General features: G+C 44.6%; 1 protein-coding gene across 1 annotated transcript in view; it reads right to left on the bottom strand.

Moving 5' to 3' along the window:
* The window catches only part of DHRS11 (dehydrogenase/reductase 11), a 58803-nt gene extending 42256 nt beyond the window's left edge, over window positions 1–16547 (bottom strand). Inside the window, exon 1 of the mRNA XM_075013734.1 lies at window positions 16339–16547. Within this exon, the coding sequence (XP_074869835.1) occupies window positions 16339–16470 (132 nt within the window). The 5' untranslated portion in view covers window positions 16471–16547. The remainder of the gene's footprint in view (window positions 1–16338) is intronic.
* Between the last annotated feature and the right edge of the window lie 348 nt (window positions 16548–16895).

Genomic DNA, 16895 nt, shown 5'->3' with positions numbered 1-16895 from the left:
ATCTTGTAAGTAGAGATGGTCTGCAGAAAAATTGGCAAGATTAAGGGCATGGCTATAGGAACTGGGCCTCGGCAATCTGGGGTCTGAATTTACCCTGCTTTCCTAACAGGGCTCTCCTTGATGATGCAAGATAAGATGTCTTCAGAGCACTTTGAGCTTGTCTGTTTGAAGGAGAAGTAGATCCAAGAATGCGCGGCAGCACCACAGCAGGCTAGCATGGTGTTCAGTCACCCCCATTTAGAACCCTGTGCAGATACCAATTTTGTATCCATAAAAATGAGCTGCAAACATCCACACTGACATCTGCAGGTGCAAATACCCACCAATATAAAGCAGACGCCTGTGGATGTGCAGGGCTCTACCCCGACCCCAGTTTACCGTGGTCTGCTTGCCTAGACAAGCCTTTAGATACAGCCTGGATGTGAGGATCCAGCAGGGGTTCCGAGTCCAAGATGATGCCCTGGTTACAGGCCTGAAAGACAGGGAGGGTACCACCATTGTCCGCAGTGATCAAGCAAGGAAGTAACAAGCGAGGACTGGAGGGAGAGGGTGACAACTAAGAGCTCTGTTGTACTCCAGCTGATGGCTATTTATCCAAGGGAAAATATCAGTGATACAGGCCAGTATTTTAGATTGGACAGAAAGAGGCAAGTCTGGAGTTGAAAGGTAATTCAGAGTCATCTTTGCAATACACATGGAACCTAATTTACTCCAGGTGCATACACTGAGAGATCATTTAGCATTTAATTATCTGACCAAAATACTGTACAAAATACATCTAGGGGCTAAAGCAGTGTTCCCTATAAACTGAGCGCTTGGGCAGCCACCCAGGAGAGATTCAGGTGCCACCCAGATGATCAAAAGAGTGCCCACAGCCACCCGCAGCCAGTAACACGTTTCTATTGCTGGTGAACAGCCACACATACCTTGGTGCATGTAACAAAATTTATTCTGTCCATAACTGGAAAAACTTAGAGGGAACACGGGTCTAAAGCTTTCCTCTTGGTTTCTAGTTTATAATTCTACATTTAGTGGCATTCACAAAATTAAGGCTACTGAAGTTTTAGTGGTCTATGTTCTGGGAAGTACAAGTTCAGGATCGGGCAAGATTTTGAACACCCCCCAAATCTCAAACTGAACCAGAAGCACGAAACACTGGGAAGCAGATTTGTGGTTTGGGTTGGACACCAAGCACCGAAAGGATAATTTGATAAATATGAACCAGTTAAGCTTAAAGACCCACAACTGTTGCAGCAGTTTACACCGCCATAAAATAAATCCCACCCAGACGTGATTATATGTTCTGTATTTATGCTGCCAGTTCCAAAGGATAAACATACTTAAATTTAAGATTCAGATGCTGGAAACCAAATTTTCCATGAGCTTCATTGTTGTTGCCTCTTATGGAAGCGCTGCCGGTAACCCTGTGGGAAGATCAGGTTATCAAGCTTCCGCCGTATGCAATGCACACAAGTGCAAGCCTCGAAAGAGTAACCCAGGCACCATCCTCACACGTGAGAAGTTTGAGCATCGCTCCGCCTGTGCTCATCGTTTAGCCATGCTATGGTCACATGGGTTGTGTTTATACAGCAAGACTGGCCTCCCCTCTACATTTCTCTCTCAGACCCATCCACTGGTTCGGAAGGAAGGAACAAAAGGACAGGCAGTTATTTATAAGTCTCTTATATAAAATGTCCTCCTCCTTCTGGAGTTGTGATGATGGGTGTTGTCACATTACATGTATGGTCTAACACAGGGGTCAGCAACCTTTCCGAGGTGGAATGCCATAATTTGACCTCTATGGACGGTCCAAATGCCAGTGATACTTTTTAAAGTCACTAACAGTCCTACTTACAACAGCTTCATAAATAAATCAGTGAAGATGCTTTACTGATCAGGTGGTGGTTGGTAAGCATTAGCTGGTCTTTTATGAATCCACAGGCCAGGGGCACATGTGCAGGGGGTTGCTGACCCCTGGTCTAACATATAGTGGGTGCTGTTCTTCTTGAAGGCGCCAAGTGCTCTCTGAATATTAGCAAGCAATAGCAGCACTCATTTAGCACTTTTCATCTTCAGATTATTTTCCAGACATGAAGGAATTAAATCTTCCCAACTCGCAGGGCTTAGATACCACCATGAGAAATATTATTGAAAAGCTTCACGTGGATTATTAGCACTGCTTTTACACACAGAGAAACTGAAGCAAAGCAGCCTAGAAACTTTCTTCAAGTACTTACACTAACTTGTGAGGGGAACCTCTAGATTAAAACCCCAGGCTCCCTGTCCTGTGATCAGGCTGTTAAACCATTATCTCCACCCCCAAATGCAGGGGCCACTTTAGCCACTGACACGCAGTCATTTCTGGGTTGAAATACGTTCATCTGTTTAACAGCAGCAAGCAAATCTACACAATGGTTGAGGACAGCGAAAGTTTGCCTTGAGGACCCATGTATTTGGGTGTCTGTGCCATGTTAATGGGAACCTCAGTGGTCCCCTCAGGTGAAAGAGCATCTTTCATGGGGCAGGGCAGGAAGCCAGGGAGCTGTCAGTCCTACGTATTAAGGTTCCTGTTCTCCAGGTGTCTGTGCCCTGCTAACAGGAACCACAGTGGTTCCTAGGGAAAGAACACCTTGAGAAAACTGTAGTGTGGCCAAACAGCTGGTAAAGGTTCTCAGACTACAATCATAGAATACTAGGACTAGAAGGGACCTTGAGAGGCCATCGAGTCCAGCCCCCTGCCCTCATGGCAGGACCAGTACCCTAACCAAGTACTGTCTAGATCACCCCGATAGATATCTATCTAACCTGTTCTTAAATATCCCCAGTGATGGAGATTCCACAACCTCCCTAGGCAATTTATTCCAGTGTTTGACCACCCTGACAGTTAGGAACTTTTTCCTAATGTCCAACCTAAACCTCCCTTGCTGCAGTTTAAGTCCATTGCCTCTTGTTCTATCCTCAGAGGCCAAAAAGAACAAGTTTTCTCCCTCCTCCTTATGACATCCTTTTAGATACCTGAAAACTGCTATCATGTCTCCCCTCAATCTTCTCTTTTACAATAATCTATGATCATTTCATGAAACTTGTAAATTTACCTGCGTTCAGTGAGGCTGGGCACCTGTTGTCCCCACTCAAGAATCATTCTGCCCGCGAATAGCAAGGATATCTTTCCCTGTTCTGACTGTGCCACGCTAACTGCAACCTCAGCTCTCCCCTGGGCAAAGAGTGCCTTTCCTGGGGCAGGGAAGCAAGTCAGGGAGCTGTTTCCTCCCTGTGAAAATGAAGCAAACAGGATGCAGCAGAAACTGCACAGCTCGAGCCGCACACTTTGGGAAGTGGGGAGTCCACAATATGGCTATTTGCGGGGCCAGCCCCCCAGACCTCAGGAGCTCTTCCGAGGATCCTGTGAGCATGCTGCAGGAAATCACCAGTCATGGGACGGAGGGACTGCCCCTGTACAAATGTGAACCGCAGAAAGAAGTTTCTCAGCCTCTCACACAAGCATGACCCCACAGCCTAGCCACCACGTGTGAGGGGAGGCTGGCCTGCCACATGATGCCTGGGCAGCTAGCCACGTGGTGAGGTGGGGTCTAGATCCCCGACTGCATGGTGCCTGCTGCAGAGCGGGGCCTCCATGTACAAATGTGAAGCTCTGAAATAAAATATCTGGGCCTCTCCTGCTACACCCTGTTCAGGGAAGAAGCCTTCAGCCCAAGAGAACATGACACCTGGTTGTCTTGTCCTTGCAACCAAGCCCCCCACATGCTGTGTTACGTATCATACTATCTCACAGAGCTGGAAGGGGCCTGGAGAGTTCATTGAGTCCAGTCCCTGGTCCTTGCAGCAGGACCTACCACCATCCCTGGCAGATTTTTTTTTTTTTAATCTAACCTGCTCCAGAACCTTGAAAGGCCCCCTCAAGGATTGAACTCACAACCCTGGGTTTACAAGGCCAATGGTCTAACTACTGAGCAAGCCCTCCCCCTTTTGTCTGTCTGTTTAGAATGCAAAATCTTCAGGAGGGACATCATTGCAGGCACAGCTGGGCCCTGACCTCAGCAGGCCTCTCTGAGTTACTGCACTACCAATAATTAAAAAAAATAAATATACAAGGAGGATACATCAGAGGATTTAAAGAGTGAATATTTATTTATTGTACACACAGCAGGGAGAAGGAGGCCCAGTATTTCTCTTCCCCCTCCTCGCAGCTTGCTCGAAAAGGAAAGCTCCAATCTGGTAAGAAGCTCGTCTTCTAGAATTTACAATCAATAGCTCATCTGATCAAAGGCCATTTCTTGAGCAAGCTCTAACCTTGACAAAGCAGCCCATGGTTCTGAATGTTACCTTTGATCAATAATTGTCACAAATGCATTGAAACTAACTTGTTAAAGCTCGTAATGTGAGCCACATTTTACCACTCTTGTGTTCAGCCTATCAAACTTTCCCCTCCCCCAGTTTTGTATTACACAATACCCATTATAAAAGCCAGCCAAGGAAAAATCAAAACAGTGTGAAACCAGGTACTCACAGACAGCATGGGACTTCCCAGCCTTCTGGGTCTCTCCAGTCCACCTTGTTTGTCTTGCTTGTTAAGAACATAGGGAAATGGTTGGTTAAAGGATCTAGATCAGGGTCAGCAACCTGTGGCTCCGGAACTGCATATGGCTCTTTAAGGAGTCATTTGCCGCTCCCTACCCTGTCACCGCTGAAATAATGGCACTAAATTTAATTGGTTTAACAGCCGGCAGGACGGATCCAGCCGTTAAACCGATTAAATTGAGTTTCATTATTTCAGAGGCGGCAGGGCAGGGAGCCGCCTGTGCTGCAGGTGGGAAAAGCAAGCAGGAATGCTGGGGCAAGGGGCAGCTGAATCTGCCCCTGCTGGAACTGTCCAGCTGCGTCGAGAAGGGGGAAGAGGAGGCTGCCAGGAAGGAGCAGCAGCAGTATGCAGATCTCGTCATCTGAGGCAGGTTAACCCTGGGAATAGGGGCGTGGTTTGAGGCTGAGAGGGGTTAATCCTGTAGATAGAGGGGCAGGCAGGTTTGTGGGCCAAGTGGGGGCAGAGCCTGGGCATGCGAGGGACACATAGGGTTGATGCAAACCAGGTGCAGCATTTTTCCTGTCCTCGTTTGCACTCCAATCAAGGGGTGAAAGTAACTAAAACCTTCTACCTGTTACAAACCACTGTGTATGCACTGTTCTCAAAATGGGGGTTATCAAAAGTAGGTTTTGATGTTATTTATTAAGGACTGTCTCGTATGCGCATGCATTGCAGCTCGAAGTATTAATTGTGTAACTGAATTTGAATAAATGACTCTTCTTGCTCTTTTGGTTGCAGGCCCCGATCTAGGCAATGGGATCGTAAACCTTTGACCTGTCAATCCCTGAGTCTAATGCAGCCTGGATTAGTACAGGTTGAACCTCTCTAATCTGGAACTCTCTCATCCAGCAACATCCACAATCCAGCATGATTTTAGTTAGCTGAATGACCACTTATCACGGGCGAGACCAAGTTTCCTACAGTCCCATAAAGTTTGTTTCCAGCCAACCATCCTGGTTCTCACTGTTCTGTGCTGTTACTTAGCTGTAATTTTCCCTAAATGTCTCCAAGAGCCCAGTCAGCAGTGGAAGTGCTGTGCTAGACAATATTGACCTCCTGTGGTCCAGCAAATTCTCTCATTTGGCACCGATCAGGTCCTTAGGGTGCCGGATTAGAGAGGTGCAACCTGCAGAGTTAAAAGTTACTACATATAGTGAACAGTCAGTGACCTGGATGCAAGGCTGGCAACAGACTTTGCCAGGCTCTGGGCAATGCAGGGGAGCACCTTTGTTCCGGGTCTGTAGAAGGGACCTCAGGCAGAAAGGGTGGGACTAATAGCTAACCTGGGGCTCCTGGGGAAATTTAAAGGGCCCAGCCTCCTGCTGCTGCCAGCACCACGGTAACATCAACAGTGGCCTGGAGCCTGTGGCCCTTCTAAATCACCAGGCCCCACAGCAACTGTCCCTTTGCTGTCCTCCCCCACCCCCGCAAACCCACAGCTCTGCCTGTGATAATAGGATACAAACTCACTTGTCCATTTTTTTTTTTAAAGTAGACACACCAAGGCCCCCGATGGTGCTCGGTGCTGTACAAACCCGAGGTGCATAAGGGGTGGAGTTAAAACAATGTCTAGGTTTTAAATAGGGGGCACAACAGTTGAGAGGAAAGCATTTCTACCGGCCCAGAAATCACAGACAGTAAGTCCATTGGCAGCGAAGGCCAGGTCTACACGAAACCTTAAAGTCGATCGTAGATACGCAATTCCAGCTATAGCAACTGCGTCACTAGAGCTGACTTTATCTTCGATTGACTTACCTGGCTGCCCTCACAGAGGGAGGTTAATAGAGAAACTCTCCCATTGACGTCCCTTACTCTTTCTGAGACTGAGGCATAAAGGGGTCAACTGTTGACCCCTGATAGTTCGGTTTTGCCTGTCCCCACTAGGTGTGCTAGATCGAACCCCAGAATATCGACTGGGTAGTGTAGATGTACCCTAAGATCAGTAGGGAAAAGAGAAAAACACCAGCGCAGGGAATACAATATGCCATATGTACTCGTTCACTAGCTCGTTCATTTATAAGCCGACACCCCGAGATGGATGGGCAAAAATGCCAAAACACTAGGACTCTTGCAAAGCTGACCCTGTCGTTCAGGGACTGGCAAACATCAGGATAAGCTGCTGGTGCACGTGGACATTTTGTTTACCTGAAGTGTCTGCAGGCCTGGAGCCTTGCAACTCCCTGAGTCTGCAATTTGCCTTTCCTCGCCCAATGAGAGGCAGAAAGTGGAAACTAGCACTTCCCTCAGCCCGTCCCAGCATGCCAGTGCTGACCATGACCAGCAGGGAACCAATGTGGCTCTGCCGATCCCCTGATAAGTAAACCCCTGTCTTTGACAATTCACTTTTCTACCCAAAAATATTCATCCTATAAACCAGTATAGATGGTAGTTCAAACAGACCTGAAAGAGAACAGGATGCTGTAGAATTTTAACTGTAAATTCTCTGGGCTGAGGGACTTGCCCTTAGCCCTTTTGTCCTATCGTACAGCTTTCTACCATCTACTGTGCAGTTAGTAATACATTATTTAACATTAAAAGCTTTCTTGTAATTGCACAGGTTGAATTAGCATTATTATGTACCCTTAAAATGACCCAGACCAATGTTCTGCTGGCAGATAGACAGAATGACTTGCTCTCTGGTTTCATCCTTACACGTGGAATTCATTTTCAGATCCCAAAGGAGCAGCTTTGTTCTCTTGTGCGCTACTCTAAGCCTCTTCTTACAGAGGAAAACATTTAATATGGTCCTGCATTCTAATAAAAAACCAGCATATGTGTTACAACTGACAGGGTATTCAGTCATCTTCATTATGCCTCCAAGCCATACAGACCCTACATGTACTGATAAATACTCATAAATTTTCTCTCTGTTGTAGAGCATTGCAAAACATAACTGAGGCATTATATTGTTAAGTAAGAGGAGCAGAGAACGTTTTATGAGCCAGTACATGAGATATTTTACCCCCAATGACATGAATGGATCTCAGATATTGCTTGAATTTTCTCGCTACTTTGGAAATGTACAAGTTTTTAATATTCAGCTGTGTTACGAAGTTGTCTCAGTTACAACACTCATGTGTTGTAACTTTATGTGTCACTTTATGTGTCATAAAACCCATCTCAACACCCAAAGAAAAATGCTATGTATACACATGTAGGTTTCAGCCTACAAAATTGTTTTATAAAACTCACATCAGAAATTCAAGATGGAAAAGGCCTTGCAGATCACAGACTCCATAACCAGAACAAAACCCTGCATGCACACACACTTCTCTCAGAGAGAGGATCAGAGAAACCATATAAGCCATTTGCTTAAAGCAAAGTTCTAAATCATAAGAGTCATACGAGGTTAAGGTTCGAAGAGACCTTCAGAGGCTGTCTAGTCCAACCCTCTGCTGAAAGCTCTAGGCAAATCCAGCAAAATACTTCAGCCCATGCTTGACTTTAATACATTCATTGCCCAAAAATGTTATTAATGCAGAATCCAGGTGGACTATCAGTGTCACGTACCTTTCAAGAATATCGAGTACCTGTGCTTAAACCTTGGAAAACCAGGAAAAAATGGGTTGTGGTACACCACAAGAATGGTGTTACTGCTTCAATGTTTCATGGATTCCCACTTACAAATGAGTATTTAGCCAAATGCAATTACAGAGTTATCTTATTCCTCCAGACTTGAATTATAGAAGGCCACAATCATGACACTGATGCAAATAACCCTTTATTCTAAAGAATATTGCGCTGAGTTAGATTTAAAGAATTTCGCTGTTGAGAAACTGACTTCACTGTGTAACAAACTTTTGTCACAGTTGCTGGATTGAACCTGTATACTATTTTACTGGAAGCCATCACTGCTGGACATTATTACATATGATAAATCCAAATAACTAAGCTAATCCTTTATTGTGCCACACAGCAGAAGTAACTATTGATCAAAATTGTACCACACAGTAAATATTGTACTCATTGAAACCAAATGTTCTAAGGAAGTAACAATGGTCCATGTTCTATTTCATAGGCATTCAGTGGACACAAACAGCTAGAGGACAATGATTTTGCTGCTGATGTCGCCCTCCTTTCACACCAACATGAAAGCCTGCAAGAAAAGGTCACAACACTACAAAAAACTGCCTCAGTGACTGGACTGAGCATTAAAAAGGGAAAGTCCAAGACAGTGAGGATCAACCAGTCCACCACCACCCTGGAAGGGAATGACCAGGAAGATGTGGAGCTGTTTACGTACTCAGGGAGTATTATGGGTATAGATGGAGGAAAGGATAAGGATATCAATGCCAGAATAGGGGAAGCAACAGCTGCATTCAAGGCTCTCCATCCCATATGGAGATCACAAATAATATCTGTGACGATGAAACTGCGGATCTTCAACACAGATGTGAGGAGTGTGCTCTTCTATGGCTGCGAGACCTGGCGTATAAAATCACAAGCTACAGACATTCATAAACAGACGCCTGAGGTACATCCTTCACATAAAAAGCAAGACTTCATCACAAATGAGGAGCTTTGGAACAGAGCAGGACAAGAACTAAAATCATTCCGCTGCACACAACTCAACCTGGAGACAAGATGAGAGAAAGAACAGCCCACATGTGACACATTTAAGTCGCATCACTTCATGCATGGCAGGGAGGTCCTCATACTACAGTAACAGAAGACTCTAAACAGAATTTGAATGCAGACCCTGGTCTTAACTGGGACAGTTGGATACTCTAATACAATCAATGCCAATAAATAACCAATATCAAATGTACATTTTGGGTTGCGTTTAATAAAAAGCCAAGATTTTAACAGGTAAATGTTTCTGAGGTTCACATTATACATAATGTACTTTTGCCTGAAAAGTCTGAGGTACAAAGATCATTCAGCTGAGATTTTCAAAAGCACTTAAGAGATTTAGAGAGCACAAGCCTCACTGACTTCCCTGCCCTAAATCTTTCGGATGCTGTGGGAAGTCTCTCCTTTAAAAGTACCATGCAAATACCAACAACAGTTGCACAACTCACTAAACTAACTTCCCAGCAGAAGTCCAACTTTCCGTCATTCAAAGCAAAAATGCCAATTTAAATACACGTCTACATGCATCTTGCAATGGTGCTTGTTTTGCTTCAAAGCACAGTGTCGTGAAAGACAATCATCTGTGATTAAAGTTTGAGGGTGAAATTGTAACTAATGTTTGTGTTTCATGCAAGATAATATAGATGGATGGAGTACAGTTTCACAAAGACCAGCCCAACTACATAAAAACTCCATCATCAAGCAACCCAGCCAAGTCATTTGCAGGTGATCACCTGCAACTTTTTAAAAAGGATCAGATCAAATTGTTACCACAGACCAGTACTTATGGACACCTACGAGATGGATAAGGAATCGTACAAATACCTCAGTTTAAAGATATGATAATGAAAATGAAATGAAAAGGAAATAGCAAGATAAAAGGCCCGTTTACCAAAGCTTTCTATGGAATGACAATAATAATTTTCCATCCATATAACTTTTCACTGAAGAACCACAAACCGCTTTACAACTAGTAAGGGCCTGATCCAAAGCCTTTAAAAAAAAATAGTAAAACTCCCACTTGTTTCAATGGGCTTTTGGATCAAGCCCTAAATAAATAAGCCTCATAAAATGCTTGATCAGTTAAACAAGCAGGAGCATTTCCCTTTTACAATTCAATAAACTGAGGCACAGAGAATCAGACAATCAGAATCAGACAGAGGTGGGAACAGAGCCCAGGTAAACCTTTTTGGGATAAACATTCTTTGACAGATTATGACAAAGTATTACTCTTGAATATGCATAATGTGATCCAACTTCAGAATGAAGTGCTTTATCATCATCATGAGTTAACTAGATCCTCTGTATATCACTGTGCTGTTGACAAGTTCTGCTATGTCTATAAAAGTTATGAAAGTTATCATGGAGCTAGTTTAGGAAGACGTGTGACCAAAGCTGGACTGAAAAGGGTCTCACTTTTAAAAGAAAAAACTCATACAATGGCCTCATTTACAAGATATTATAAAGAAAAAGAAAATTCAATCTACAATAAAAATATAATAAATCTATCATTTACATAGGGAAATTATTTTCAGGAAGAAGGGGGCTTTCGAACGCAGGGCTTCCTTTCGAAGGAACCCCATGTACACGGCTGTTTTGGCTTTCAAAAACAGCACTTCCGGAACGGCAAGTGGCCATCTTTATGCAATTGAGACACTGAATATGCAAATCTGTGCATCATTTGCATTTTCGATCAGCCGTTTCTGCATACCCCTTTTAAAAGCGAGGGGCCAGCGTAGACGTAGCCTAGGACAGCGGTAAAGCTTTGAAATGGGTTACCTAGGTGGTGGTAGAATCTCCTTCCCTAAAGGTCTTTAAATCACAGCTTGATGAAGCTCTGGCTGAGATAATTTAGTTGGGATCATTCCTGCTTCAGTAAGGGGCTGGACTCAATGTCCTGAGGTCTCTTCTGACCCTATTGATTTTAAAATTTGTGATACACATGTAGGCTATGTCTACATGAGCCCCAAACTTCGAAATGAAGCGCTGAAATGCATATTCAGCGCTTCATTAGCATGCGGGCAGCTGCGGCACTTCGAAATTGACACGCCTCGCCGCCGTGCATCTCGTCCCCACGGGGCTCCTTTTCGAAAGGACCCCGCCTACTTCGAAGTCCCCTTATCCCCCAGGAATAAGGGGACTTCGAAGTAGGCGGGGTCCTTTCGAAAAGGAGCCCCGTGGGGACAAGACGCACGGCGGCAAGGCGTGTCAATTTCGAAGTGTTGCGGCCGCCCGTATGCTAATGAAGCGCTGAATATGTATTTCAGCGCTTCATTAGTAAACTTCGAAATGGCCATTTGCGTGGCCATTTCGAAGTTTGGGGCTCGTGTAGACACAGCCGTAGTCACAGACTAAACTCACCTTCTTTGCAGGGCTTACCTGTGGAGTCAAGACTGGAGTATTTGGTGTGGGCTTTAAACTCAAGAAAAGTAAATAACTTCTAGGAACAATTTATTTACTGAATTCAAGGCCTGATTCCAGCTGGTAAATCAGTTTAGCTCCATTGCCATCATAGAATAACAGAAATGGAAGGAACCTCAAGAGGTCACCAGGGCCAGGCCCCTGCACGCATTGCAGGACCATGTACCATCTAAACCATCACCAGAGCAATGCTGATCTTTATAGCAGACAATCTAACCTTCTCACTACTCTCCATTTGCAAATCATCTACCATCAGTTTACACATTTTTCAGATTCATTCTTCATTCATAGTTATCTGGCAGATACTTCTTACCTCATATTGTTTGGCAAGTACTATGATCAACTGCTTAGAAGAAGGTTGTTGAGATTATATATCATCTCGAACAAAATACATTACAGGCTGAACCTCTCTAATCCAGCACTCTCTCGCCTGGTAACATCCATAGTCCTGCATGATTTTAGTTAGCCGGATACCCACTTATCATAGACATAGCCAAGTTTTCCATGGTCTCATAGGGTTTGTTTACAGCCACCAGTCCTTGCCCTCAGTGTTTGGTGCTGCTATTTAGCTGTAATTTATCCCTAAATGTCTTCTAAGAGCCGAGTCAGCAGTGGAAGAGTTGGCAGTGCTGCTAGACAATATTGACCTCCTGTGGTCCAGCAAATGCTCTCGTTTGCAACCAGTTAGGTCCTGAGGGTGCTGGACTAGAGATGTTCAACCTGTAGTTACTTTTGATTGGACAGGTGGGTCACAGGATATTATTTTTGTTTCCTGGCTGGTTAGGACTAGTATAACACATATATCTCAACCCACGTGGCTCTCTCTCTTCTGCTCCCTCTGAATGCCAGCCCACTCCTCTCTCCCCACATGGTGGCCATGCACAGTTTAAAATCTCTACAAATTGCACCAAATAATTGTACAATTCCATCAGCAAAACTGCTCCAAGGTACCAGTCCTTGCCAACACCAAATTAAAACAAATCTCTAGCATTTTTAGACCAAAACATTTTGGCGTTTTGGTGTTCCCAAAATATATATGAATGCAGTCCCAAATAATAGTTTCATATACTTTAGGCTTGTCCAAAAATTTTCCCACACTGACATTTTAAATAAAAACCATCTATAATATTTCAGCCAATTTGGTTCAATTCTGCTGTAGGCACAAAACTTTAAAATGAATAGCTATGTTAACCTCAACTTTGGCTAGAAAAGCAGTGTGTCCAAGGTTCAGATGGATTTACAAGACATAAATAAAATTTATTAAACCACATGTAAATAAGTGCCTGAAAATGCTATGACCCCTTTCAGCTCAGAACATAAGCCAATTCTGTTTTTCAGATAAACGTAAAATAATTCTTTCCTACAACACAGAAGCTAAAAAAAACACAATTATATCTTTAATGCATGCAGTGCATGGTAAATAAAGGTGCATTTTGGTTGAGTTATGCTCAAAACTTAATGGTACAACCTCCAGTTCTTCTCTTTGAACAAAAAGCTTGGTGAAAATCTGATTAGAACCAGGGCAGGAATCTCAGGGGAAGAGCTGATGTAAGAAAAACTTGAAATTCATTTGCATGGTTAGACTATGCAAGACAAACAGACAAACATATATCTGCAGCAGACCTATTGGTAATAAAGCCAGGAAACAGACCTGAATAAAATAAACAAGCAGCTGAGGCATGGAAACCTTCTGAGAGAGAGAGAGAGAGCTCTCTCTAAAGCCTTGTTGGTCTTCATACTTACATCCTCCATCCCGCATTCCTGAGATATCTTGGGTATTCTTCTCTATTACCACAGCCACTCTCCAAAAGCTTCCCCATATCTTGTGTGTATGCACACACACACACACACACACACACACACACACACACACACACAAATATATACCAGTTTACAACTCCCTAGTTCCCAACTTCCAGCTTGTTGGAAAAACTATTTCCCCCACCCCCCTGGTAGTGGCATAACAATAAAGGCAGCATGTTTAGTACCTCGCATTTCTAAGTACATTGCTGGGGTTGATTTGAAGCTGTCAATATGTATATAAACCATGCTACTGCTTGGTTCCACTGAACTAGTTAGAAGTGAATATCGCACAGACAGATCTGTCTGGACAGAGGATAAATCAAGGTTTTGGAAAACTTTCCAAAATAAAAAGACAAAAAATATAAACTGATGTCTTCCCCTCCAGTGAAACCTAATTTTTTTGTTCCCAACTAAATTAAAAAGCCACTTCCCCTTGAAGGATTTACACCTAAACAGCTAAGCGACAAATGTAACAACCAGAATGAAACGTGTGTGTGCCCGGGCAAGTGTGTTTTAAATGTAACCTAATAAAAATGTACTAAGTAACTGCTAGCTAGTGATTTCTGACAGAAATATAATTATAGTTGGTTCATGCTGTACCTCAGCTTCACAATGGTCTTCCCAATTTAATCATCCAATCATTAACGAATATACATAAGACACAATGAATTTGAGACCAAACTTAAATCTGTGTTTAATGGTTTGGATGAGCTGGGGCCTAAAAGATCTGTAATAAAACTGAATTACTGTACAAAGTGCAATCAAGCCAGCAAAGGAGAGAATATATTATACATTAATTGCCAGGTGAGTCAACTAAATATGCCTTTGACCATTATAACAGGTGAGGCAACAAAATACGAGACAATGTGTAGTCTCACAAAAAAAATGTATAAGTGAGTATTTCGTCTTTGCAATCATAGGTGACTTGGGTATCTTTACTGAACTTCACTTACAGACCCCACCCCCCCCAACAGTACTCATTCATAAACACCAGGTTTCAAATTGGCATGGAAAGTCATGCAGACTATGACATGATTCTTCACCTCTCCAGCTATATTTTGAATTTTACACTACCATAATATTTGTATTACAGTCTTTATTGTTTAACTGGGGTAACTCCCAAAATGCACTAGAAACTTTTCTACCCAAGCACGGTACAATTCCTGCCCCAGAGAGATTCCATTCTCTTGGTAGCCATGACACAAGTGAAAGCTAGAACCTAGGAGCACATGAGGTTTTTACAGAAGTACAGTCATGAGGTCACCCAGTATTTAAGGACATATTGTTACAAGATTTATTTGCAGCTATGCACCAGACTTTCCATATAATCTCACCATCATCCTTATATTATCCCTTCAGGATCTTCTACATTGCAAAACTGCATTGTGTTGGAACATCATTTTTAACTTAGCTGACGCAATGCTGCTGACCACATGCGAGTTGTCTAGCTAGACCAGACAAATGGTGTTTGGTTGCATATCAGCTGATCACATTAGCTGACCTGATGCTGAACACAGTTTGTTCACTGAGATGTGGTCAGAATCACATCAGCTAACTCATCTGAACACAATCACTGCCACATATTACAGTTCTGCAATGGAGGTTAAGTCGTTATAAAGCCACAAGAAAGGATCTCCCTTTCCCAACATCCCTACAAAATTTCCTTCATAACACTGTTTTTCTCATGGGCCTCCTCAATCAATACATCCTTTACTATCCAAGCCTCCTTGCTGCTCTATTTTAATATGCTCTGCAGATGCAGACTGTAATACTTTGCACTTCTATAAATCTTTTCATGTACCGAGACCAAATTGTTTTACTAGTATTATTTAACTGAAGGGACATTCAGGTCAAATTTGGTCCCAAATTTAAGTTTTGTATAAACCTTACCACCAGCAGAAATATTTCCAGAAATTTTTACAATTTAGTTCCATTAGCAACAGCATTTGGCAATTGTTTTAACAGTCATTTTCCCGAAATGTCTGCAACCCTTATACTGCAGCATTGTGCTACAACCAGAGAGTAAAACTGACTACAAAGTGGGCTCATAAACAGAAGTGAAATTGACTGGACAATCTTCCAAGGTTAAAAAAAATAGTGCTGAAAAATAAATGGCAAAAAGTAGAACTCAATTTGGTCTGAAAATTTAAGCCAGAAACGTTATTTCCAATACTCAAAGGAGATCCTTTCAAAAATATGGGTCATAATTTTCCAAACCGGCTTGTGATTTAGGGCTGCCCAGCTTGAGCTGCCCTCCTAGGACCTAAACTTTAACCTACCCTTTGAAAACCAGGTTCCTTTAGAGACCTCAAATTCGGTCCCCCAAAAGGGAGGCAATCAGAACAACTAGTCACTGTGTGTTGGGGGGAGGGAAATCTCAGACTTGAATTGTAATCTGACAGCTCCACAGAGGGAAGGCTTGGGTGAAAATTAAAAATAAAGGGGGCTCCGCAACTCTAACCAGCCAGCTGAGCTGAGAAGGGAAGAGCTCTAGTCAATGTCAGGTGGCAGGTGAGAGTTTAGCTGATAGCCTCTCTCCGGCTTCCCTGCCCCAAATGCGTTGGGCGAAGACTGAGGACATGGAGGGAGGTGTGCACCGAGTCCCCGGCTCTCCTTTACACACACACACACACACACACACACACGATACGACCTTTCACTAAAAGAATCCCCTTTAATTCCTGCCCTCCCCCAGCTTAGCCCCCCAGCCTCTGCGCTGCCTCTTCCTCCTCCCCAGACTCAGCCGCACCTGCGCTCCCCCCACGTGGGCGCGGATCCGGCATTGTCCGCTAACAATACCGGCAGGGGAGAGGAGGCGACGTCTCCATGGGCGGCTCCCCGCGCCCACTTTATGGGATTCCCCCTGCCGGCTCCTGGGGAGGGGGCCCATGGGGGAGCCCAGGGCCGCCTGCCGCTATCCCCACCCCCGCCCCGCCGGGTACCTCTATCTTGTCCACGCTCCGGGCGCAGCCCACCACCTTCATGCCGTGCTGCACCAGCGCCCGGGCCACGGCCGCCCCGATGCCCACCGAGGCGCCGGTGACCAGCGCTACCCGGCCCTTCCAGCGCTCCATGGCCCCCCACTGCGGCGCAGGAGCCCCGCGCCCGGCCGAGCCGCCTGCCCCCGCTCCCCGGGAGGAGGCCGACACCGCCCCTCGCTCGGCTGCCGTCTCTCCTCTCCCCGCCCCACGCCCGGCCCCTCCCCGCCTGGGAGAGAGTCAGCAGCCGGCGCCGCCTGGCATGCGCTGAGTTTCACAGCGCTCAGCCTCCTGGGGGGCGGGTAGATGGACACCTCCCCCCCCCCCAGCTCCAGCTGAGAACTGCCACACTCAGCGCACGCCCTGCAGGGGCGGGGAGGGGATGAGGTGCCCCTGATCTATATCGTCATCGCTGTGAGGAGGCCCAGCCTGGGCCACATTTTCCCTGCGGCCTCAGCTCCAAAGAGGAGACGCATTATCCTCTTCCGAGAAAACAACCGGCAGAAATGTAGCACTTCAAA

Source organism: Carettochelys insculpta, chromosome 19 (genome assembly GCF_033958435.1).
Source record: "Carettochelys insculpta isolate YL-2023 chromosome 19, ASM3395843v1, whole genome shotgun sequence".
NCBI classification, from domain to species: Eukaryota; Metazoa; Chordata; order Testudines; family Carettochelyidae; genus Carettochelys; species Carettochelys insculpta.
This window is presented reverse-complemented; position numbering and strand designations above follow the sequence as displayed.